This window comes from Peromyscus maniculatus, chromosome 7, assembly GCF_049852395.1.
Source record: "Peromyscus maniculatus bairdii isolate BWxNUB_F1_BW_parent chromosome 7, HU_Pman_BW_mat_3.1, whole genome shotgun sequence".
Classification (NCBI taxonomy): Eukaryota; Metazoa; Chordata; class Mammalia; order Rodentia; family Cricetidae; genus Peromyscus; species Peromyscus maniculatus.
Window position 1 is genome coordinate 66,163,234 of NC_134858.1, and position 24,372 is coordinate 66,187,605.

General features: G+C 46.5%; 1 protein-coding gene across 1 annotated transcript in view; it reads left to right on the top strand.

The window, feature by feature from the left end:
- Positions 1-10,695: 10,695 nt before the first annotated feature.
- Positions 10,696-24,372, top strand: part of Rora (RAR related orphan receptor A) — a 735,488-nt gene continuing 721,811 nt past the window's right edge. The window contains exon 1 of the mRNA XM_042281195.2: positions 10,696-10,876. Coding sequence (XP_042137129.1) covers positions 10,711-10,876 — 166 coding nt within the window. The 5' untranslated portion in view covers positions 10,696-10,710. The remainder of the gene's footprint in view (positions 10,877-24,372) is intronic.

Genomic DNA, 24,372 nt, shown 5'->3' on the forward strand with positions numbered 1-24,372 from the left:
CAGCCTCTACCACTACGCCCTCTCCTCCTGGTGCCGTGGGGTCCCTGAACTTGTGGTGGTGGTGGTGATGCCTCAAAGTGAGCACAAATGACTTCTCTGCTCCTTAATTCTGGATTCAAACATGTGTGTCTTTTGACCAGTGCGATTCCACAAGGTGATGAGTGGTGAAGTCTAACTGGAAGATGGACTTGCTCTCGAGTGCAATCTCTTTTCACTATGAGAAATGAATGCTTCAGTCAACCGCTCTATGAAGAGGAACAAGAGAGAGACAAAAAAAAGGCAATGGAGTCAACACATAGAACTGAGCTTAAGAACTGACACACACACACACACACACACACACACACACACACACACACACACACACACACACACACGAAAGGCAGTGCTTAGGATGCAAGCTGATGAACTTTTGGGGTAGGGAGAGAGAGTGATGGACAACATTTTTGTTTTTGTTTACGAATTGTCTGCTCCAGACTGAGGAGATAGCTCAGCTGGAGCAAAAACAAACAAACAAAATACTTGCATTGTAAGCGTGGTAACCTGAGTTTGATCCCCAGAACTCATGTGTAAAGCTGGGTGTGGTGGCACAAACTTGTAGTCTCAATCCTGGGGAGGCAGAGACAGGCTTGCTGGCCAGCCAGCCTAGCCTAAGTGGTGAGCTCCAGGCCAGTGAGAAACCCTGTTTCTAAAAGGAGAGGGGGGTATTAAGAAAAAGAGCGTGGAGAACAGGAAGATGGGTAGTGTTTAAAAATAACACTGTCTTCTGGCTTGTACAAGTGTGTATACACACCTGTGGGAGCCCACCAGGTTTTCTAAGTTAGATCTGAGCTTGCTTTACACAGCAGGGCTGCATTGGGGGATGGCTTGACCACGTGCAAGGGCACCAGGTGTTTGGCATGGTCTACACTTGGCTGTGCCGGGGGAGGTCTTTTGGCTCGTCCCGTGGCATTCCTTTAAAGAGCCTTTAGTAGAGCCAGAAGGGGCTGGTGGGTTTGGACCCAGGCCCTCCTGAGGCTATGCTGTGTTCTCTCTCTCTCTCTCTCTCTCTCTCTCTCTCTCTCTCTCTCTCTCTCTCTCTCTCTCTCTCTCTCTCTCTCTCCTTCTATCTACAAATTCCCCATTTCTCCCTGCTCAAAAGTACCCTACGGGGGAGAAGAGGGAGCTGGTCTCCCTCACACACCTGAACACATAAATGCATCCCCACAGACATGAACATGACATCACACAGGCAGACAGTATTTGAGGTAACTAAAATATATTTTAAAACCTGTTGAGGGCTGGAGAAATGGCCCAGCTGTTAACAGTGCTTACAGTGCTTTCTATGCTTATGGAGGACTAGAGTTCGGTTCCCAGCCCCCCGCGTCTCTAACTCCAGCTCCAAGAGATGTCTGGCCTCTCTGGGCACTCACATGCTTATATATACACATATAAATACAAATTAAAAATAAGAAAATATTTTTTTTAAATTTATGTGAGCCTTTTTTAAAAAAGATTTAATGAGATGGTAAGCCCATTGCAAGTGAAGGAATGCTTTTTTTTTGGGGGGGGGAAGCAGAGCCCCTAGTTGAAATATTTCTGAACCTAAGTTTGATTTATAATGGCTCTCCCAATGTAGACCTTAGGATGAGAGCTGCTGTCTTCATGTAACCCTTCTGGTGTGTCTTGCTGATTTTGTAGTTTCACACAGGCTTCCACCTAGATAGCTTCTCCAAAATAAAAGTGATACCATGATTCATTAGTGCCCCAGGAAAGTTTTGATACAATTCTCCCCACACTCCTCTTTCTTTTAATTTTCAAAATCTATCTCGACCCAAATCTTTCCAGAATAACAGGATTTTCAAAAGCCCTTTCTATGTAATTACCACCCAAATGGTAAGGTATCCTAGTAGCAGGTTCCTGTGTGCTGCAGGGACTTTGGGGGTTTGCAGAGTGTAAGTTAAATGATCGCCAGGCACAGAGGTGTGGTCTCACTCCTAGAGGATTCCTGTGGCTACATCAGTGTTGTTACGGTGCAGATGCCCTTAGATGGACAACAGTGTTTCTACAAACATTTGCCAAGAACAGACATGTGAAGTGTCTTGTTACAGATACTGATTTGGGGGCTGCATCTCCAAGTCTTGCCTTCTCAGAAAATCTGGCTGAGACCTGAGAATCTGCATTTCTAAGCCAATAGCCACTGACTTAGGTGAAAGGAGATACATCCCTTGCCCAAGGAAAATTCCTCTGTATTTGTTTAGCAGAAAAGTGCGTGCGTGTGTGTGTGTGTGTGTGTGTGTGTGTGTGTGTGTGTGTGTGTGTATTAACACTTCTATGATGAGGTTCATCTACTGTCTTAGTTTCTTTTCTGTTGCTATATAAAATACTCTGAAAAAAAAAGCAGCATAAGGGAGAAAGGATTTACTTCAGGTCACAGTTCAAGATATAGACGCTCATTGAGAGTGGAGTCACACCAGTAGGAGCCTGAAGCAGCTTTATCTCCACAATAAAGAAGTAGAGCTGGAGAGATGGATGCATGCATGCCCAGCTTCCCTGCTTCCTCTTATACAGTCTGTGATTTCCCTTTTCCAGGAAATGGTGCCACCACAGTGGGCAAGTCTTCCCATGCTAATTCAAGTAATCAAGATTACCCCCAAAACGTATGGCCAGGGGTCCATCTCCCAGGTGATTCTAGACTCTGTCAAGCTGATAATTAACATGAACCTAAATAATAAATACATTCAGCTTCATCAAATCATCTTACAAAAAGCTCATCTTTTTAATAACTGTAACTACTTCTTGACTCTATATTATAATTCGCCAATGCCAATTATCAAATACTTGCTTTTCAAGAAAGCTTTAACACACTGGTGTAGTTGATTTTTGTTTTGTTTTGTTTTCTTTTTTTTTTTTTTTACTCTTTGGGGGCCCACCACCCAGGTCCCAAATAAATACACAGAGACTAATTCTTACTTATGAATGTCCAGCCATAGCTTGGCTTATTTCTAGCCAGCTTTTCTTAACTTAAATTATCCTGTTTCTATTTTTCTACATTTTGCCTCTGGGATTTTTACCTTTCTCTATTCTATATATCTTTCTTTCCTTTTTACTCTGTGGCTGGCACCTGGTGTCCTCCTCTCCTCCTTTTCTCACGCCTCACTCTCTAGATTTCTATTTCTTCTCTCTGCCTACCAGCCCTGCCTATCCTTTCTCCTGCCTAGCTATTGGTCTTTCAGCTCTTTATTAGACCAATCAGGTATTTTAGACAGGCAAAGTAACACAGCTTCATAGAGTTAAACAAATGCAACATAAAAGAATGCAACACATATTTCACATCATAAACAAATGTAACACATCTTAAACTAATATTCCACAACACACTGGTGTCTTCTCAGACCCTTTACCTAAACCTATTCTGTGGTATTTAATGTTAATTTGTTCCTTTGTTTGTTTTAAAGATAGGGTCCAAGCCAGCCCAGGCTTGCCTGGAACTCACTATGTAGCTGAGGTTGACCTTGAATTTCTGATCTTCCTGACTCCACCTCCTGAGTGTGAAGATTATGGGCATAGAGCACCACACCCTGGTTTATACAGTGCTGGGAATAGAGCCCAAAGCCTTGTGAATGCTAGTCAAACATTCTACCAACAGAGCCACATCTCGGTCCTGATTAACTCATGTCTTAAAGCTCAGATGAGTCTGAACTTGTCTTATGTCCTTACAGAGGACAAATGATCTATTTGATTCATCTAAAATCTTCTACTGTCTTTTGTGTATTTTTTAAATAAAATAACTTTATAGAAGCTAAATATCTATGAATGAATACCCATGGGAAGAAGGCTTGGGAAGGTGAAAGAATAAAACTTGAAACCAGCAGTCTGCACTGTCAAACACAATGACCATTAGCCACATGGGGCCATTCACATTCCCTTAATTACGATGGCATGAAATTAAAAGTCCAGTTCCAAACTACAGTCATCAAGACTGTGTGGTATTTGCCAAAGAACAGATAAATGGAACAAGGGGACAGAATAGGCAGTCCACAAATGGACACACATACACACAGTGAACTGCTCTTCACTAGAGGAGGAAAGGCAACCCATTGTCAAAGGCTTTTCTGTTCTGGACTTCACAGCTCCAGAAACTATCAAAGGGAACTTCAGCTGCCCAGGACTCATCCCTCCTTGCCACATGCCCTGAGGACAATTACCAACTGATTGACTTTAGCCTCAACCCTGAGCTATGCTAAGGGAGGCAGGCAACTCTGCTGCCTAACGGTCTCACCTTCCCTACAAATCACAGGAGCTTGCCCTTCCCTGCTCTTAGTATCCAGCTGCCTTGCAAACAGCAGCAGCACAATTAGTGCTTTAAGAACTGAGATGAGTGTTAACTCTGATCCAAGGGTGTCTCCAGCTGAGCCCTCACAGTGACCCTTAATAGATCGTTAACATATAGTATGTGTCAGAGACAGTCCACACTGCCCTGCCTTATAGATCTAGAATGTCAACCACACAGTGATTTAAATGTTCTACTGGTCAGATTTCAGTGTTTAATTTTTGTATGTGTATGAGTGTTTTGCCTAAATGTATGTATGTGTAGCAGGGGCATGATGGGTGCCCTCAGAAGTCAGAAGAGGACAATGGATTTCCTGGAACTGCAGTGACAGATAGTTGTGAGCTACCATATGGGTGCTGGGAAATGAACCTGGGCCATCTGCAAGAACAAAAAGTGCCATCTCTCCAGCTCTTATGGGTCAGATTTTAAATAAAGGTGAAAGAGATGACACTAAATATAATTCAATGATATATTTTTATTTAACCCAACATATCTAAACCATTGTCATTTCAAGAACCAATCCCTATAAAATTAATAAATGTCCCTGGTCAACTGGTTTGCATGACAAAGTCACTTCTCAGTATTTTAGTTTCCTCATTGGTACAGTGGGATCAGGCAGAGTCATCTCAAGTGGAGACTACAGGCTTCCATTTCAAGCAGCTAACTCCCTTTGTGGCAGCAGGATTGTGAGGTGGAAGCTGTTCACATGATAGCTGATCGGAAGCAGAGAAACAAAACAGGAAGTAGGTTCCCATTATAGTCATCAAAGGCCTGCCCTTAGTGATCTGCTTCCTCCAGCTAGACCTCACCTCTTAAAGGTTCAAAAGCTTCTCAAAATAGCATCACTACCTGGAGATCAAGTGTTAAAACATGAGGCTGTGGGGGCATGACAAATTACATTAGTAACAAGGATATCCAGTCCATGCCTTGCTTTTTGGGTTAGTCCAAGGGCTCTTGTGACCCTGGGTATGGACCATACTGTCTTGTCTACAGGAGCAGGAGGCAGCTTGTTCCATGCCCAAGACCAGAACTACATTTTCATATTTCCCCACATGGCTCTGGTTCACTTTCTTGAAGCTATTTTGAAAGGAAGGGAAGTTGTTGTATAGGCACTCGGGGTTTAATTTCTGTCTCCTTTGTTCTGTGAGCATTGTAGAAAGTGCTGGGCTCCCAAGGAAATTCTGCTATATACTGCCATCAGTTTCTTTCTCTCCTCTCCCTCCAAGAAACTCAAGAAACGCAACTGTCAACTTTTTTGCATATATAAATTTTAACAGCCCATACATGTCAGCTAATCTTTTATCCAGGAAGGAAAGGCTTATTCCAAGTGATTGAAAGTTGAAATACTCAGCTTCTCATTCTTGATGTGTGACGGGATCCCTGTGTGGACATGGTAGCTCGTGATTAGTTCAATTCCAACCCCCAAACCCGCTAACTCTAATGGCTACCTCCTACGTACAAGGACATGATGATTGTCTTCAAGAACTGTTACTGTCTACCAAGGAAGGTAAGATAAATGTTCAGACAATCCTGGAACACCTACAAGGACAATATTAACTGTCTTAAGAAGGGTTCTGCTGGGTACTGCAACTTGGGTACCCCAAGGCTAAGGAAACATCATAGAAGATGGGTTGTGAAGAATGTAAGAGCTGGAGGATGGGGAAGAGTGCTGTGTAATGCTACTTTCTGTTGACCTGGCTATTGAACTTATGAGCTCCTAGCAGCTATGGCTACCCGTCCAAGATCAAGCCAACTAACTCCAGCATGGACACTGGAAGGAAGCTCCCCATTAATGGGGTTTTATGAACTCCACCTCTAACTGAAGAGCTATTGGCAGTTGATGGCTACTGAGGAGAAGGAGTAAGTCATTTATAGTCAGGGTGTGGCTACTGGTAGGTTGCCCATGCTCTGGTGGATGGCTCCATGCCCATGCGCATGTGGGAGGCACTAACTGGCACCAGTGAGTTGTTCAAAAGAAGAAAAGGGCATGAAGGTTGGAGGCAAACTTGTTGGGAGGGGGTCTGTGGGGAGTTAATGGGAGAGGAGAGTTGAGAAAACTATCAAAAACTATTTTTAAGTTTTTAAAGTATAAAGACTTTTTTAAAGGGACATATTTTTTAAATGTTTATTTAAAAGTATAAAGACAAAAAAGGGGGTACAGCTAGGGATATGGGGTGAGCTGACAGAGAACTTGGCTAGGATGGATGAATTCCTGGGTTCAATACCTAACTCCACATAAATCCAGTGTGGTGGTGAACACCAGTCATTTTAGGAGGTGGAGGCAGGAGGATCAGAAGTTCAAGGTCATTCTGTAATCTGGGGCCAGCTTGGACTACAAGAGACCTTGTAGCGACAGATGAAAAGAAGCCTGAGACACATCAAATACTGGTATGCAACTGGAGCCTGTTGGAAGGAAGACTGATGTCAGTAAATGGAAAAAGCTGGGAGGCAGAGAAGGCCCTCAGAGAGGGGAGGCATTGGCATGGAATCTGCACACATTAAGGAGGCAGAGGAGGCAACATTGCCCACCCTGGCTTGAAGACTGAACCTGTCTTGTAGGGATTATGTAAGGTAGTTTGGCAAACTCCAACTCGCATGCGTGCTACACTTCCTATCCTTCCGCCCATGGGAGACAGCATTCATCAATCCCAGCCCACACCTTTCCAACCACCCTGAGATGAGATCTGCTTTCCATCCTGGGTGTAGGAGTGCCAAGACAGTGAGGTAGAGCTGTGAATACCTTGTTGACTAGTTAGTAGCTAATTGGATAGGCAATGGGGAGCCATTAAAGTCTTGTAAGCATGGGAGTGACATGGTGGGAAATGAGAGCTTGTAGTTCAGGGTAATTAACTTGGCAGAGCTATCTAGAATGAATGGATTCTCGTGCTGGAAAGACCTGAGGCCAGTTATCGGGGAAGGTTACTGGGATGGTTTGGGGGAGTAATAATGTCTGATGCTGAACGGATACAGCAAGAAGGAGGTGCAGATGTCAGGGCCAAGTGCTCAAAGAGCCTAGCGAGTACATTAGGATGAGGACGGCAAGGGCCTGGAGTGTGAGAGGACTCTAAGTGAACTCTGAGCTTTTTCTGTAACTACTTTAGCACAGAAGAAAGCAGTGTCGCCATCAGGAGGGCAGCCTGTGATCGGTGAGGAGGTCCTGGACTCCTGGATGGAGGGAAGAGAGAGAAGAACCAGTAAAGCAAAACATGGATTTAGACGTATCTCTTCTACAGAGGGTGACTTGTCTGAGCCAGAGCCTATCAGAGAACAGAGTGTAAGGAAAAACAATCCTTTCAAAGCAAACATTGTTGCCCTTTGTCAATGAGCAGGGGCTAAAGAAGGCTTCTGTCTCTCCAAATATTTGGGAAACTGGAAATCTTAATTAGTAATCAGAAAGGGACACCAGGAAAGGAAAGAATATAAACTCATGTGCTCTTCCGGTTTCAAATGCTTCCACAGTCCAGGTGATTTACACTCTAGTAACAATGATTGACAGTCAGGAATGTGTCTAGCTCACTTTTATTTTTCCCCTGGGGGATAGCACTTGAGTTCCTGATTGTTTCAAATTGCAGAAGCAGGCACTGTATTGAGTTAGGAGAAATTTGCCCCCACGCCCTCTGGGATCTTTCTCTGAAGGGAACAGAGTCTATCTCAGTGTTTCCTTTTGTTTTGAAGCAGGGTTTTACTCTGAAGCCTGGGCTAGCCTGGAACTCACTGTGTAGACAAGTCTTGCCTCAAACTCACAGAGATCTGCCTCTATCTTGATTGATGAAGGCCAGCAGGGCCTCCCTGCCCTTTCTTTTCTGGAAGATGTTTCTAGAGTGACCTATTTCAGTTTGTTAAAGGAGAACCATAAAGGAACCAACCAAATAACCAGAATCTATTGCCACCACTTTGCTACACCAGCAAAATTCATTCCTACATTCTAAATTTTAGTCTTATACCCCAGATTACTGTAACTACCACGGGCCTTATCACAGAAACTTCTCCTTATAGCAATTGGAAACCTACATAGAAAACCGGACACAAGGCAGAGATCAACTGATCATCACAGCTCCTGCATCTATGGTTCCGAGAACACTGTGGAAGAGGAAGCGGAAGGATTGTAAGAACGGGAAGAGGAGGAGGTCTGCTGTGAAACAGTCTTTTTTAGAAATGGCTAAACAAGATCAGAACAATATCGTTATCAATGGATATACTAATGTGGAAGGGGTTCCATTTATTGACTGCTGGAAAAAGGAGAATTAGCCTCTCCCTGGGACGAGCCCCATTGGTTGTCCATGTAGAGTGGTCAGCTTTGAAACCCTACAAACAACAAAAATGGACTTATCGGGTTCTTTTTATTTGTGTACACACACACACACACACACACACACACACACACCACCACCACCACCACCAACAACAACAACAACAACAACTATAATCAAAGATAAAAGAGGCAGTCAACTTGGAGGGGGTGGGAGAGAAGGTAACTTGGAGGAACTGGAGTAAGGACATGGATGGAGGAGTGATGTAATTCAATTTCAAGTAAAAATTTAAAAATTAAAAACAGTATTCTAAAACAACCAGCAGATGTATTTTGAGACTGTCTGTCCCAGAGGAAGTTGTCTATTAAGCTGTGTACTTTGAAGCATTTGTTTACTTAGAAAAGTCAAATGTGACCGAGCTAGGTCAGTTGCTGCAAGAACACCAGCAACAGGCTAGCCAACAGTAAATTCGGAGAGAGGAAGCTGCTCCGAAAATCTGCTTTGGTGTCTGGGGAAGCCACACATCTGATCTGAGATAGAGGAGACAATTACAGCATTGTGTACAGGCACCAATGGACAGGCTAATACCACAGATCCTTGCAGAGCCCAGATGAAGGTGTCAGAACCCTTCGCATCCCATCTAGATCAGCTGGAGAACAGACTAATCAAACCATTTAGCGAGATTTAGCTTTCTCTCTTTTTTAAAAGCGTTTTTTTTTTTTTCAGAACCAGAAAATTAGCAAAAGTGCAGTGTTCCCCAGGCCTTCCCGCACCCCCCAACACACATTTTTGCCACCTTCTGGTACATAATAATATTTGTGTTGTCAATAATTTCAGGCTTTCTGGGAGGAAAGTGGGGGTGTAAAAAGGGGCTGGTTTCATCGGCGTCTTTGGAAATAAAAGGAAATGGTGGCTTCACTACTGAGGCAGAGAATTTCTGCTGGCTCTCCATGTGCGGATATTCACTAGCCATCCCATTAGTATTAGTGCTTTGTACTGGAGTTTGCGGAGGAGGCACACAGACTTAATTCTCAGCTCTCTTTGAGCATCAGCTAGTAGATGGGTGAGCTCCAAGGGAAGGAAAGTACAGAATCATGCCTTATAAAGATAAGACTCGTTAATTATCTGGATTTTTTTTATTATCCAGACGTTATTAATACCTCTCCAGGATGTCTGTCTGCTGTGGATGTGCCTGTGCATTTAATAGCAAAAGTACCAATGGGAATAGAAAACTAGCAGGCACACCAGAGTTCAGATGCAGCTAGGCCCGTTGCTTCGGCTCAGAGTCCTTCACCAATCTGGCCAAAGTTTGCTTCACAAAATAGTGCACTGCCAAACGGATTCTTCACGGAGAAAAACTGCAAAAGAGCTGACAGAGACCTCTTTCCATAACATTAGTTACTGGCTGGCCATACGCATCTACAATTACAAAATTAATTTTAGACCCAGTCATATCTAAGACTGAAAACCCCCGACTGTCCCATCCCAAAGTAAAAAGCGCCACGTTCCTCGTCCCCCCTTCTTCCTTCCAGGGGGTGTCAGTCAGTTCCTAATTCCCTTTGAGTCTCTCTCCAACCTTGGACCAGGCTTGCAGAGAGCTGCAGTTACCAGCAAGTGCCCCAACGCGGATAACCGGATTTGTCTCCTCCTCCCAAGCTGGCTGCGGATAGGGGACACCGAGTTACTGCCCCCGAGGGAATCTCAAAAGTAGACAGAGGCACACGTCGCCGACCGTTCATTTCTGTCGCTGGGTTAAAGAGGAGAGGGAGGATCGGGGCGCAGGAGACACCCCCTCTTTCTCCTCCCTCTCTCTTCCCCACCTCCCAAATTTGGCAGCCTTGTGTGGCTCCCGGTCTGGGGTCTGGAGGGTGTGGAGTGTGGGTGCGGGGGCCGGCTGGAGACGCTCTCGCTAGCGCTGCCTGTGGCCAGACCCGCCTCGCGTCCCCTCTCGGCCGCACACGTCCACCGCCACTCGCGCGCTCGCTCGCGCTCTCGCCTGGCTGGGTCCCTCCTGCTCGCCCGTCTCCTTTTCCTTTTTTTTTTTTTTTTTTTTTTTTTTTTGGTACCATAGAGTCGCTCTGAAAACAGAAGATAGAGGGAGTCTCGGAGCTCGCCATCTCCGCCGATCTCTACATTGGGAAAAAAAACATGGAGTCAGCTCCGGCAGCCCCCGACCCCGCCGCCAGCGAGCCGGGCAGCAGCGGCTCGGAGGCGGCGGCCAGCTCCAGGGAGACCCCGCTGACCCAGGACGCGGGCCGCAAGAGCGAGGCGCCGGGCGCGGGTCGCAGGCAGAGCTACGCGAGCTCCAGCCGAGGTAGGAGACGCAGCGACCGGGCTCCTGGCAGGGGGGCGGCGGGAGCAGTGCGCCGAGCCCGGAGGGGACCGGGTACCCCGGGGGAGCGCGCGCCCCCCGGGAGCGGGCAAGACGCCGGGTCCCCGGGACCGGTGCGCGCGCGCGCGAGCCTGTCGAGGTGCCCTGAGCGGCCGGCACCCCCGCCCCTCCCCCCGCGGCCCCCCACAAATGTTGCAAACTTTTGCAAGCCAGTGCTGGGCTTGCAGGAGAGGGCGAGGGGGGACAGGGACGGACCAGAGCGTTGACAGCCAGGCGACTCCAACACCATCTCCCCCTTGATTGCATGTTTTATTTTCTGCAAAGACGAGCTGTCCAAATTAAATACGATTTCCCCCCACCAAAAAGAAATCGAGACAGGGGAGTGGGGGAAAGAAACTTTTAAAGCGGTAGTGTCCTTTTAAGAAGGGGGAGGGGGTCTGTTTGTGGCTACTCGCTTCCACGGTTACCTTTTCCGCTGTTGACAGTTTCTCACATACCCACCCCCCATCCCCCGCAGCCGGAGCCGCGGCGGGTGTTCGAGTCCTCCCTCTCCCATGAACGCTTAGGGGGATCGGGAGGAGTGGGAGACCTAGAAGTCTCTGGGGACGGAAAGGGGGCGCTCCCGGGGCTAAGAGGGGGCGACGCGGGCAGCTTCTCCTCTGGAGCTCTGGAGGTGGGTTTGGAGAAGAAGCCAGAGGAATGGGGTCCCGGCGCGCAGGATGTTATGGAGTTGCCCTGGTGGGGCGCGGCGACTGAGAGAAGCGCAACTTTGTAGCCAGGGGTTCGGAGCCCAGAGCCCTGGAGGAGGCTGGCAGGGGGCGTGTACAGCGCGCGGAGGGAGGGCGGCAGTGGAGTGGGGTGCTTCACGCGGGATCCGAGGGAGAGGCTGTGACAGCAAACAAACGCAGAAAGAACACTGAGAAAAGCACCCAAACTTATTTCTGCTCTGGGAATCCTTCCCTCGCCGCGATGCCCAGCGTTTCTGCGGGAACCTAGGGGTGATCAGAGTTGAGTGCTTGTGGGCCTGGGCTAACAAGGCTGCCCTCGCCGGGTCATTGGTTCATTTCGTGTTGCTCTCGGAAGTGTGTGAAAGAGGGGACCTGGGGAGACAAGGGTGCTTGCTCCCCTCCTGCCGTTTCCTTAAAGTGGCCTGATCGGGGAAAGCTGACTCTTTTCTTAAAGGTGTCAGAACCTGCTGTGGGATTTCCCCCACCTCCTCCTTCGGGGGTGGGGGATTATTTATTTGAATGCTCCGGGAGTTTGCAAAGAGCAGGAGGAAGCTGCAGCTTTAATTACTGTTGTAAATAATGTATAAATCACGCCTGTCACTCCGGAGGAAGCGGGCTCCTGCGAGCCACCGCGGGGCTTGGGACCTAGAGGTGCTCTCCAGCCAGGATCTGGCGGCTAGGGGGTCTGGGGAAAGGCAAAAGAGGGACCGAGAGCCGCTCCCTTGCTCTCCGATGTGCTAGTTGGAGGTAGGAACATGGCTGATCATGTGCTGGCTGTTTTACAGTATTCCCCCCTCCCGCCCCACCTTAGCCACACCCCCTGTCCGGGCGCTTTCCCATTCACGGAATTCGAGTACAGTAAAAGCCATCAGGATGACATATGCTGGGGGGGGGGGGGCACCATTTAATTAAAGGCGATTTCCGAAGAATGACTGCGCTGAGGCACGGTTTGAACCGGAGGAATGGGGCTGGCAAGGACCGGGACGAAAGGAAAAGGGGGTGAAGGCTTGGGCTGGCGGGGGGGGGGGGGGGCGGCCCCAACCGGCCACCAGCTCTGCGAGTTTGTGTGCAGAGCTTTTGGCTGCAAAGAGTCTATTTAGAGCCCGAGATTTGGAATGCAAGAGGGTTATGTAACAGGGTTAATCAGAAACGCTGGAGAAAATCCCCTTCATGTGTTTGGAGGCTTTTTTTTTTTTTTTTTTTTTTTTTTTTTTTTTTTTTTTTTTAAGAAGGTGATGCAGAGTATCTAGGAAGCGGCTCTAATTTCTGGTTTGTACCTTTCCTCTTCCTTTAGCCCCTCCCCACCTCCGCTGCTTTATTAACATCTTCAGGTGTTATTCCTGCCAGAAGGTGTGTTCTTGCAATAGATGGGGTGGCAGGCTGCAGAACCGACTACAAATCTGTAACTTGCTGTTACTGCAAATTATATAAAGCCGGGGAATTTGGTGCCCCCTTCCAAAGCTCCAAGGAACCAAAACAGGAGCAATGTGCGGCTTACAGGATGACCTGCTGACCCATATCCCTTTACCCCCTAGAGCCCCCACCCCCATTCTTTGGGGGGGAAAAAACCTGTCCGTTTCGCCGAAGAGATTTAATGGGAAGGGGGAAGTAAGGCCCAGACACTCCACTCACATCCTGCACGCAGGCACTAGGTTACATAACAGTCTGAATGGAAAAAAGGAAGGTCAGACATGGAGGCATCCTTTAGCCAACACAGCAGTAGTAATATCTTCCAGGAATTACTTGCAGTTGCAGACCTTGACCTCAGATGTAGCGTCTACTTCTCAGGGGTGCCAATCTTGGTGTGCGTGTGTGTGTGTGTGTGTGTGTGTGTGTGTGTGTGTGTGTGTGTGTGTGTGTGTGTGAGAGAGAGAGAGAGAGAGAAAGCACCCGGGAGAAAAAGAGAGACTATGGAGACTATGTAAGTATGCTGGGTAGTTGAGAGTGATGTGCAAATGGGAAATGTTTGGGTTTTGAGATGATGTAATGGAGTTGGCAGAATATGCAACTCGGCTCCCGGAGTGTAAGCATAAGAAAATTGGAGCTGGCATCCCATATTAATGTTGCATAAATTACAATATCAGAAAGAAATTAACCTACACACTAGGTGATTATGCCTCTTAAATACTTAAAACATAAAGGCCCAGGCTCAAAAGGCAAAGCAAACATCACCACCTCACAATGAGCCCTTTCCACCTCAGAAGGGTGAGTGGAGTTCCCGAGTGAAAGGGGACACTTTCTGACTTGGGGAGGTGTTTTCCTCTGGATTTGGGGGCTTGTTCACAGTCATCGGACGCTTGAATCCTACAGGACTGTGGGTGTATTCTCATGACATTGATGTGACCTCATGAGATATTACCTGGGTAGATTGGAGGCTGTTGCTAAATTCCTATGTCCTGGGAATCTAAGTATGAACGGATTAGAGGCCTTCAGTGCCTGGGCTTTCAAAATCAGATGTGTGGTTTTATAATCTGCAAGTTGATCTCCCTGCGTTCCTTCCAACTCCAAGGAAATGGTAGCGGTCTTAATGAAACCCTTCCATTTTCTAGAAAGTATTAATGATGGCTGGTGCCATTCAGCTCCGTCTTTACAGTACCGCCAGGAGAGAGGTGGACGAAAATAAAAGACAGGCAAGAAGCAACATGGCAAGTAAAAAAGAAGTGGAAAAGAAAAGACGGTGAATCTTTAATTTAACAAGGCTTTCAGGGACTTCAGGGAGCTGGGAGCACTGTGGTATAGCCAGCGTTCGACACCCTTTCCCAGAACCTCCGTATTAAATACCTGGCAGACACTTACATGTTGTACTGCGCTCAAAGTTACCCTCGTAAGACTGTGTACCATGTCGTGGGTTCGCAGGGCTGGAGTGCAAGGCTTTTAGGGCAGGCCAACCTAAGAGAAAAATCGGAAGCAAGGGATGGGCTGAATACTGAAAAGCTGGGTGGGATTGAGGGACAAGCCCCTGGAAGCTCAGCCGAGAGTGACTTACAAAACCAATTAACAGGGCCCGCATGGCTCTGCAACCTAGAGGAATTCTAGCACTAAATAACTCCTCCGCTTTGGAAGTGCATCCCCTCCCTTCTTCTCACCAGTCCCTGCTGATTCACTTTCTAGAAAGTTCTCTTACCTAGCAGCAATATGGCCTCTTTTCTAGAGATGAATTTTCAGATCACCTTTGCTGGTGTGGTCCCTGCTCTCTATAGTGAATAAATGATAGTTTCCCTGGCTGGGAGAAAAAAAATCCTTTCCCAGAGGGATGGGATGATTTGTCTTTTTAAACTAAGGGACTTTAATTTTCTGGTAAATTGCTCATAAAAACATTTATAATTATACCCTTTAAAATGCAATGGAATAATTTTAGAAAATGCATTTCACGATAGTTAGGATAACCTTTCTGTTGCTTCATCCTAATTTCTTATAAAGAACTGAATTATTAATCTAGGCTTCAAGCCCTGAGTGGCTAAGACACTTACAGCACCCCCCTTCCTCTGCTTTCCAAACCCCATTGGCATTGGGAAGAGCCATGGGCTCTAGAAAATGGCTTCTTCTGACTCCCAAGTGTGGCTGATGCCTGTCCAGGAGCTGGGCTCTGGCAACACTTCCAGGACCCTTGACTGTTCACGGCACACAGGTGTGTGTGTGTGTAGGGTGGGGCACAGGACTCCCCTTAATGTCAGGCAGACATCGTAGCATAGAGAGCCTCAAGGATGTTAATAGCTGGAGTTGTGCCTGTGGATAAAAATTCCAGAGGATTTGTGGAGACAGCTTAATCACATTTGGAAACAAAGTCACCTATGTCTGAAGTTAACCCTTGGAATACAAGTCAGAAAAGCCCATGTGCCATCCTCTGGTCAATGTCAGATAGAGGGGCACATTTTTTTCTCTCTCTCTAAAGTCCCTATTTTGCATTTAGGGACTTGTGGTATGACGTTGGAAAGACTCACTGAGTTGCCTCGTAATGACCATCATATTCACATAACATGAACCCCATTTTTAAAACGCTACTGTGTGTGTACATTTTCATGTGTGGGCATGTGTGTACATGAATGTGTGTGCATGTGGGGTCAGAGGTCAATGTCAGGTGTCTTCCTAAATTGCCATCTGCTTTATTTTTTTTTTTTTTTCAGGTAGGGTCTTTCACTGGACTTAAAGTTCAATGATTCTGCTAGGCTGGTTGGCCAGTAAGCCTCAGAGATCCTCCTGTTTCGGTCTCCCCAGTGCTGGGATTATGGTGTGTTTTTCCACACCTGGCTTTTGTACATGGGTTCTGGGCCCTTTACCAACCGAGCTGGCTCTCCGACCCTCATGTCCTGTGGAATTGTTACAGCATATGTTACTTTTTCAGAGTTCTTCTCCTTTCCCTGTGTGCCTCTCCACTCTGATTTCCATGTTCTTCCTTAGCTTCCATGGGAACTTCTGAGTTTCAGGAGGCAAAATACAAAATGATTTTTAGAGGTAGGCGTGTTTGTGTGTATGTGCTTCTGTGTGTGTGCACTCGCGCTAATATGTCGTCCTCTGCCCCTCACTCTCCATGGCATCTTTGAGATGATGTGCTGGTCTCTGAAGTAGATGTCTTTCACTCCCTCATGGAGATCCCTGATCCTCCCATCAGGGTGAGTTATAAATTCTCCTAGAGCAAAGAGAGTAACTTGAAAGGGCTTCAGGTACCAGGGCATACACTAACCAAGAATGTAGAATACATTTCTAAGTCCAAGAATCTTCCTTGCTCTGGATTTGGGCTGGTGACTCCTTCCTTTCTCTTCCCCCTCCCTCTGTGCGCCTCTCTCTCTCTCTCTCTCTCTCTCTCTCTTTCATTCTGTTTTTCTCTCTTATATTTATTTTATGCCTAATTCATCATGAGAAATGTTGGTTAGAATTAAGCTGTTAAAACTTTTCATCCGTGTTCAGGCTCTATATTAGTATAATTGTGTAATTTTTAGGTTAATGTTTAAAAATAACCTGGATGACCAATGTCCAAGTCTCAGCTGCTGTATAATAAACCATGGTTTCCTCTGAGGGTACCAAGGCATTGCCAATGAATTGATTTTTCCATCTGACACTAGATTAACCCCATGTGTTTTTTTTGTTGTTGTTGTTTTTGTTTTTGGTTTGTGTCTTTTCCTTTTTGAGTAAGTTTTTTTAGCTGTGTGGTTCCCTTTCCTAGCCTGGAGAGCGCATTCAGAAGGTAATTGAATCTTTGCTGGGAGATTCGGAGTCTCACGGTGCCGTGGGGTCACGGTGCTGAGCATGAATTCTGATTGTACATTACAGGACTGGAAATGGAGCTGGTGTCGGAGACTGGCCAAGGGTCTGTCTTGATCCCACCTGGAAATCCTTTCTTTTTCTCTTTCTGTGAAATCCTCCGTAGGACAATCTGCTTCCCTGTTTCCTGTGTTGCAAGTAGCAAGTCAGGAATTCAATTAGTTGTTCCGGGTTAATGGAGGGTTTTCCTTTACAGGAACTCGTCAACCAGAATCTATAATCTTTTTATTTGTTTACTTACTTATTTGCTTGCTTATTTGAGGCAGGGTTTCAGGGCAATCCTCCTGCCTCAACCTCCTGAGTGCTTGGATTACAGCTAGTTGTCTGCTAAAGTCTTCTTCCTTCATCCCATGGAGCAGTGGCTCTCAACCTTCCTAACGCTGCCACCCTTTAATACAGTTCCTCGTGTTGTGGTGACCCCCCCCAACCATAAAATTATTTTAACTTCTTAACTGTGATTTCATTACTGTTATGAATCCCAATGTAAATATCTGACATGCAACCCCCAAGGGGTCGCCACCCACAGGTTGAGAACCACTGCTCTAACTAGAAGCTGCAAAATGCAGAAGTATCCAGGGAGGCAATTTTGTTTACAGGTCCTGTAATGTGGCTTCCTCTCATATAATAGGGGTGGAAATCACCACTAACTTAACCATTCCCCTGGGGGTATTGGGGGCATCTCTTTGGTAGGGGTTTCACGCACCTGGAATGTTAGGAAGCGTCAAGGTTGAAGCATGTAGGAAAAAAAACAAAACACTTAGAGGCCTCCAGAGGAAGTCCTTTCCAAGCTGTGGCCTCTGGGAGGCATTTCTGGACCACAGAGCTGGCTTCCTCAGCATCATCACACTTGACTTAATGTTAGTCGTTGATAATCTGCTGCCTCTGATGTCATGTCGCTGTGTTTGGATTCTTGGTGTTATGATAGCCTATCATCATCATCATCATCATCATCATCATCATTAGTGGACTGTTTCTGGTAAAGGCATCAAGGGGATTGTTTAAAGAAGTCATTATCCTAGAAGAAGAGGGTATGATGAAGCTCTCTGCAGGAAGACGGGCTTTTGGCCCTAGCTCTCCCAGGCTGATGCTGAAAATAATTACAGGGAACAGTCCCTTGTTGAGGGGGGAGCAGTCCCCCCCAGACAGACTTTTATGGCTTTCATGACATGATCATAAATTGTGTCACCGTGTCACGTGAGATGGTGCATTAATGATAGCAGAGGCAGTGCAGTTTCCTAGTGACGGTTTTATCTACAAATCCTGGATCCTGGTGGCTGGCTGGGGAGCCCTGTACTCATGGATGCTCAGAACAGAGGCTTCCCACACCTTCAAAGGTGGAGGAGGACTCTGGGCTATCTCAGGGTGAGTTTCTCTCCATTTTCCCCGGAATCTCCCACCAGAGACTTCACGATACACAGGCTGTCTTTCCTTTCAGTGGAATTATCTTAGCTATGCCATTGGGTGTTGGCACTCAGGATACAAATTGCCTTAACCTGTTCTGAAGTAAGGAAGAAGTTTCTCCATGTAGGCAGTGGTCGTAGTAGATGGAGTTCAGTGGGATACAAGAAAAGGGCACCACTCAGTGTTAAGAGTCTCAAGCCAGCGAAAGAGGTACTGTTAAAAATACCTAGCTTACTTCGGGGGAGGATTTGACTGAATACTGATGGAGTTTATGAAATATGAATATAGTGAGTCGCTGTACGTAAGTGGTAGGCGTGTGTGAAAGAAGAAGAAATAAAATTGTGTATAAATGACACTCTGAAACTTGATGGAATTGTACACGTGACGGGAATGGTGACGTGTGGGTCTGTGCTTCACAGGGGGAAAGAAGCAGGCTGAAAAATCCATCTGTCAAACTTGATATGGGACTAGAAATTACAGAATAGAAAGAAAAATCAGTTGCCTTGTTTTGTAGGCAAAGAACATCACCAAGGATAAACAGGGAGCTTGTGAAGAATGGAGATGAAATTTCCAGAAAAATGGGTGGGGGCAAAAACCCTAGAGGCCAGTGTTTGAATGCAGAATGAGGTACACTAAACACAGTCTTCAGCATTCTGGGCTATTAACTCGTGTGGTGTTAGGTGTTGGGCTCATCGCCAAACGAAAATCACAACTATGAATTTTCAGTTTTGTAAAAGAAATCACCTTGATCTCCCCCAGGCATAAATATATGTAGCAGGACTGGGAGTTGTACAGGATGCCATTTTCCCTGCCTTGTTCTGATTAATTGACACCCTATCCTGTGTGCCTCTTTCCTGAAGGTGACTTTCCACTCTCTGAGCACAGACATGTCTCACCGACAAGTGCAGGAACGAGAACCCACAAGCTAAAGTGTGTTTCACTGGGTGAGGTGTTTTGGTGGGCGAGAAAAGAATGGTGAAATGTGAGAGGGAATCGTGTGAAAAGAGGTTCAGATGCCCATTTGGGACTGGGAATTGGGGGCTGGGGATGAAGGCAGGGACAGAGACGCTGTGTGCCAAAGACAAGGAAGTCGGCATCGACTCTGAAATTTTAAATTATCTTTAACAAGGACAACGAAAAGAGGCACGTTGACACTTTGAGAAGTTCTGAGAAACTTGCCGAGAATGCCAATTGACAAGGCAGGTATGGGAATACTCAGAAAAACAGACATCGAGAGCCGGTCTGAAGGGCAGAGAGATCGGCTTCCTGGTGCGTTGAGGGCATTGGTGGGTGTGCTTATTGACTCTTCCGATTAGTTTTAGAGAAATCTGAAGAGATGGACAAAGATGGGGGAAAGGCAGCCAGATGTGATCCTGAACGTCCAGAAGCAGAGAGCCTCTAACATCCCCTAGGAGCCATGGCAGTCACGGACAGGAATGAGCGAGTGGAAATGAACAGATCTTGAAACACCCAGTCATAGAGGGCTGAGACTGAGACTGCTTAAATAAACTGCATCTCTTTTCATTTTCAATTTCCAGTTGGGAATTCAGAGGATGATGAAAAGGTCATGATACAGTCTGTACTCCACAGGGACATTGCTGTGCCAAGGATATTCTCTCTAAAAGTGTAGGGCAGCTGGGAGGGTGAACTGCCCGTAACTCTCAATTGCCCAAGTAATGAAGTATCAGGAAAAGCTAAGCCAGATGAAATAATTTGATCATCAAAAATGATTCCTCTGATGGTGCTTGGAGTGGGCTGGCTGACATGGCAAGTATGGGATTGCTCATTTTATGTCACCTCACTCTCTTTCTCTCTCCTAGCTGGGGTGAGCGCACACGGACAGGCTGTGGGAACCTCGGCTGTGTGCGGAACCCATGCCCTTAACCCAGATAGTATAACATTTCACAGTGTCGGAGATGACAGCCAGAGATGGGGGACAGTTCAGTGAGATTTCTTAAGACCCTGCAGAGCCACTCGGAGAATGGAAGCTACGCTCAAAGACTTCCTGAACATTCTGAAGTTTGCCTTTGGACCTGGGTTGGGGGCTATCCATTAGGCACAGATGCACATTCCTCATGCCGCTGCTACCCCTATTTTGTTAGGCAAGATGTTAGAGTGAGAGAGTGAAGCTGATGCACCTGTCCCTACAATCCTGTGATGTGTCTGAGATTCTGTTCCCAGGCAGCATGGGATGCGCTACTGTTAGGATGTGACTACAGCCTAGATCTTCGGCTCACTCACCTCATGCTCTTTCCACTCATGTGCAGGTTCCCAAAAGTCCCGGGAAAAAGAATACCAAGTCCCTACCCTCCAGGAAAGTTGCCCTGAGGATGTTTAAATGTATACAACATGGTCATCTAGGTCAGTATGAGTTATGTGGACTATACATCCGTAGTGGGGTAGGTCATTTTTTAATCTCACTGGGCACTTTGATTACTAATTAAAGTAGGTATTTATTATATTGTGTATTGTATTTTATTTATTTGTAATAAAATCTATTTATTATAATTAAAGTACACAGTGCCTGAGTCTCATGTTCTGATTCCATGCAAAGTCAAGTATGGGACGGAGAGCTGAACCTCTGCCACTGAGGAGCTGCTGGAGTGGGCGCAGCCAGGCTCACCGTGAGTGTTTCTGCCCAGCCAGGTCCTTCAGAGAGCTGTTTTCCAGACCAGATCCGCAAAGAGAACATTGCAAGGCCATAAAATTTAAAAAAAAAATCACAGCAGGAAACTCTTTTTTTAAAATTATTTATGTGTTTATTTATTTTACCCCCAGAGTCCCATTGGTGCTGCTCATGTGCACATAGGCATGGGGTCATCCACCCGGGGCATGGGCAACTTTTCAATGGCTGTACTCCTGAAAGAAGTGACTCCCATTTGAAAGAGAGTGAGAGTCAGGGGGTACAGGGGAGGGTTTGAAGGGGGGAAGAGGGAGGGGGGAAATGATGGTCAATTATTAGAATCTCAAAAGAATATTTTAAAAAATTGAAAGTGACTCTTCCTCCCCAAGCAGCCATTAGCTGCCAACGGCTGCTCAGCTAGGGTTGGGGCCTTGGGAGCCCCTCCCTATTCCATGCTGCAGTCGTCGGTGGTCTTGATCCTGCATGGGTCTTGTGCAGGCAACCACAGCTGCTGTGAGTTCCTGAGGCAGTAGCCACGTCAAGTCCAGAAGACAGCAGCATGTCACAGCATCCTCCCACCCTCCAGCCCTTACGTTCTTTCTGCCCCATGTTCCCAGAGCCTTGGTAGGGGTGGAGTGGGGTGTTCTTAAATGGGGAAGGTTTATAGTTCGTTCCAAATGAAAAATAACATCGTTCCCTGCAATGTACACAGAATTGTAGCTTTTTTTGTTAAAAAGTTAACAGTGCATGCATTAATGTGTATATGTACATATGAAATACAGTTATACCAGTAAATGAACTTGGACCCACACACCAAAAAGAAATAATAAAGTGATCACGAATGGGTGGTGGTTTATTGTCTGGTTTGTTTTTATTTTTTCCTTTTCTGAGGTTCCTGAATCATGAATGTATAATTTTTACAGTAGAAAAAAATCTTTCTTTTTTTTTCTTCTAAAAAATGGTATGTTGTGAAATTGGAAGTGAATCGAAGGGTATAGTTCTGAACTGGGTGTCTTACATAGAATTTCATAATGTTTCAGAGTCCATCTCAGGTTTATGCGTCTAAGGAGCTACCTTTTGATGGTCACATTCCAGAAGAGGGCCACTCAACTTGATTTAGAAGGGTTCAGGTTTAGGAACTCCTTGGCCCCTGAAATACTTATAGTCTCATGTCCAATGAAATAAGGAAATTGTAGCCAGTTTGTTCGTGAACATGCGCACATGCGCACACACATATGTGTGTGCAGGAATACACATGCACACATGGGTGTGTGTACACATATGCACATGTGTGCATACAGAGAAAAGCTTTGCACATAAAATATTTCCATTTGTCAGAGCTTCATTGCTGCTTTTGTTTTCTTACTTAAAACACACAGCATGGCCCTTAGAATTAGCTTTCTTATGTGTTTAGAAGATGTTCCTCACAAATGCCAAGGGACCTGTCCTGGATGAGAGGTAGATAGAGACACTCTGGGGATTTGGCATGAGACGGGAGGGGGAGGAAGTCCTCACAGTTACTCACATGGAGCTCCAGGTGCTGCTCATTATGATCTGGGGGAGGACAAATAATGTAAATACTCATTATTATAATCATACCATATCTTGGTGCCATTCTAAGCATACACTTATTATTACCCTATTACATGTATGAGTGCATCTGCCTTAGACTGGCTGGGAATACAAATTCGGGGATTTCCCCCTGTGTGACTTAGAGCAGACATGCTTGTGTGAGGGCACAGGGAGCATTTCTTATTTTATTCATATGGAATGTTTTGTTTCCATGTATATCTGTGTACCACATGTATGTTAGGTGTCCGGAGTAGGGCATCAAATCCTCTGGAACTGGAGTTACGGACAGATAGGAGCCACCACATGGGTGCAGGGAATTGAACCCAGAACCTCTGCAAAAGCAGTCAGTGCTTTTAACTACTGAGCCATTTCCCCAGCCCCTGGGGTGGCTTTTCTTTAATTCAATAAATACTTCTAGAAATGTTCTCTGTGTCAGGCACTGTGCTGGGCTCTGAAGCCGGCAACAAGGAAGCTGGATTCCTGCCTTGTTGAATGTTCCGTTCTGGTGCAGAGGCGTCTCACCGTTACCTTAGATGGGATGCTCCAGCTGGTTTTCCTCCTGGCGTGTTTTGCACGTGGCCTGTTTGACCTCTATGTCTTAGCTGTCTTCCCTCCCCCTCTCCCTGTCCCTATCTTGTGCTCTCATCTCTTCTTCTCAGACCTGTGATCAGTGTAGGTCCAGACAGCATCCACCCTCTCACCTCTACCCTTCCCAAGATCCCTGTTTTTCACAGATATTGGTGGCACGGACCGAGGGCTCCTTCAGCCATCCTGTGACCACTTCTCCGAGTTCCTTAAACGCTCTCTTCATCTTCCAGTGTCATTTCCTTGTTGTGAGCCCTGTTCTCCACATGGCCAGGAACATAGCTTTTATCTTTTACCACTTTACAGTGTCTCAGATAAAGTAGACCCCCATTAGCTCTGCAGTTACCCTTTCTCACGCCGCCCTGCAAAGTCTCTGTTTCCCCGGTTAACCAGCTCCGTGTTCCTCAGCTGCACGCCTGTCTTCACTTTTCTCATGCTTCGGTAAGGTTTGGTCCCAGCTGTTCTCATTTGTTCCACGTCTGCCTCGATTGGATCCATTGCTTTCCTCCATTCCACCCTCAGGGCTAATCCAGTCTTGGTCATCTCAGACCGGAAACTGCTCACCTTTTGCGACAGAGTACGTATGCCTGGTTTGTGGCGAGCCTGCCGGAAGTGAGTGACGGAGTGAGGGTGGCAGGTATGCCCTATGCCACTGTGTCCCGGGTATGTTCATTATGCTGAAAAATAGGGAGGGTGGTGTTGCCAGCCTTGCTGGGATGATCTTGGGATATTGCTTGCCAAGTGCCTGCCAGCAGATCTGGGGAACAGTGTGTGTGGCTCTGGTGGTGGTGGTGATGGCCTACACAGTGCTGCCAGGTCCCCTCACACCTCTCTCCTTCTCCCACTCAGCTCTTCAGCTCCCTTGGCGTGAAGCATACCCTGTTTGGTTCTGCAGTTCTGTGAAATGAGCATGGATCTCAGGGGCTTTGGTGGATATCCTGACACCTTCCTTATGCCAGCTCTCTTTCTGGACTGGATCCAGCCACTATCATTCAGCGGGCCCACCATGGGCTGGATCTGCCAAGAGAGGACACGTGACTGGAAATGAGCCCCTTCCTTCACCTAAATTGTTAGGGTTCTCCAGTGTTACCTCCCAGACCTTCTCCTGAACCACAAGCAAGTCCATGCCTACCTGTTTCCTCCCTGCACCCCCATTCTTCCCATGGTCCCCGCTGGCTTTTGCGCTGCTCCTCTCCAGCTAAGATAGCTCCATCTTTCCCACTGGCCATCCTATCCTATGATGCTTTCAGTGGCTCTGGGTCTCATTATTTCCTCACCCTCCCCTCCTCTTTACTCACTGTCTCCTTCCT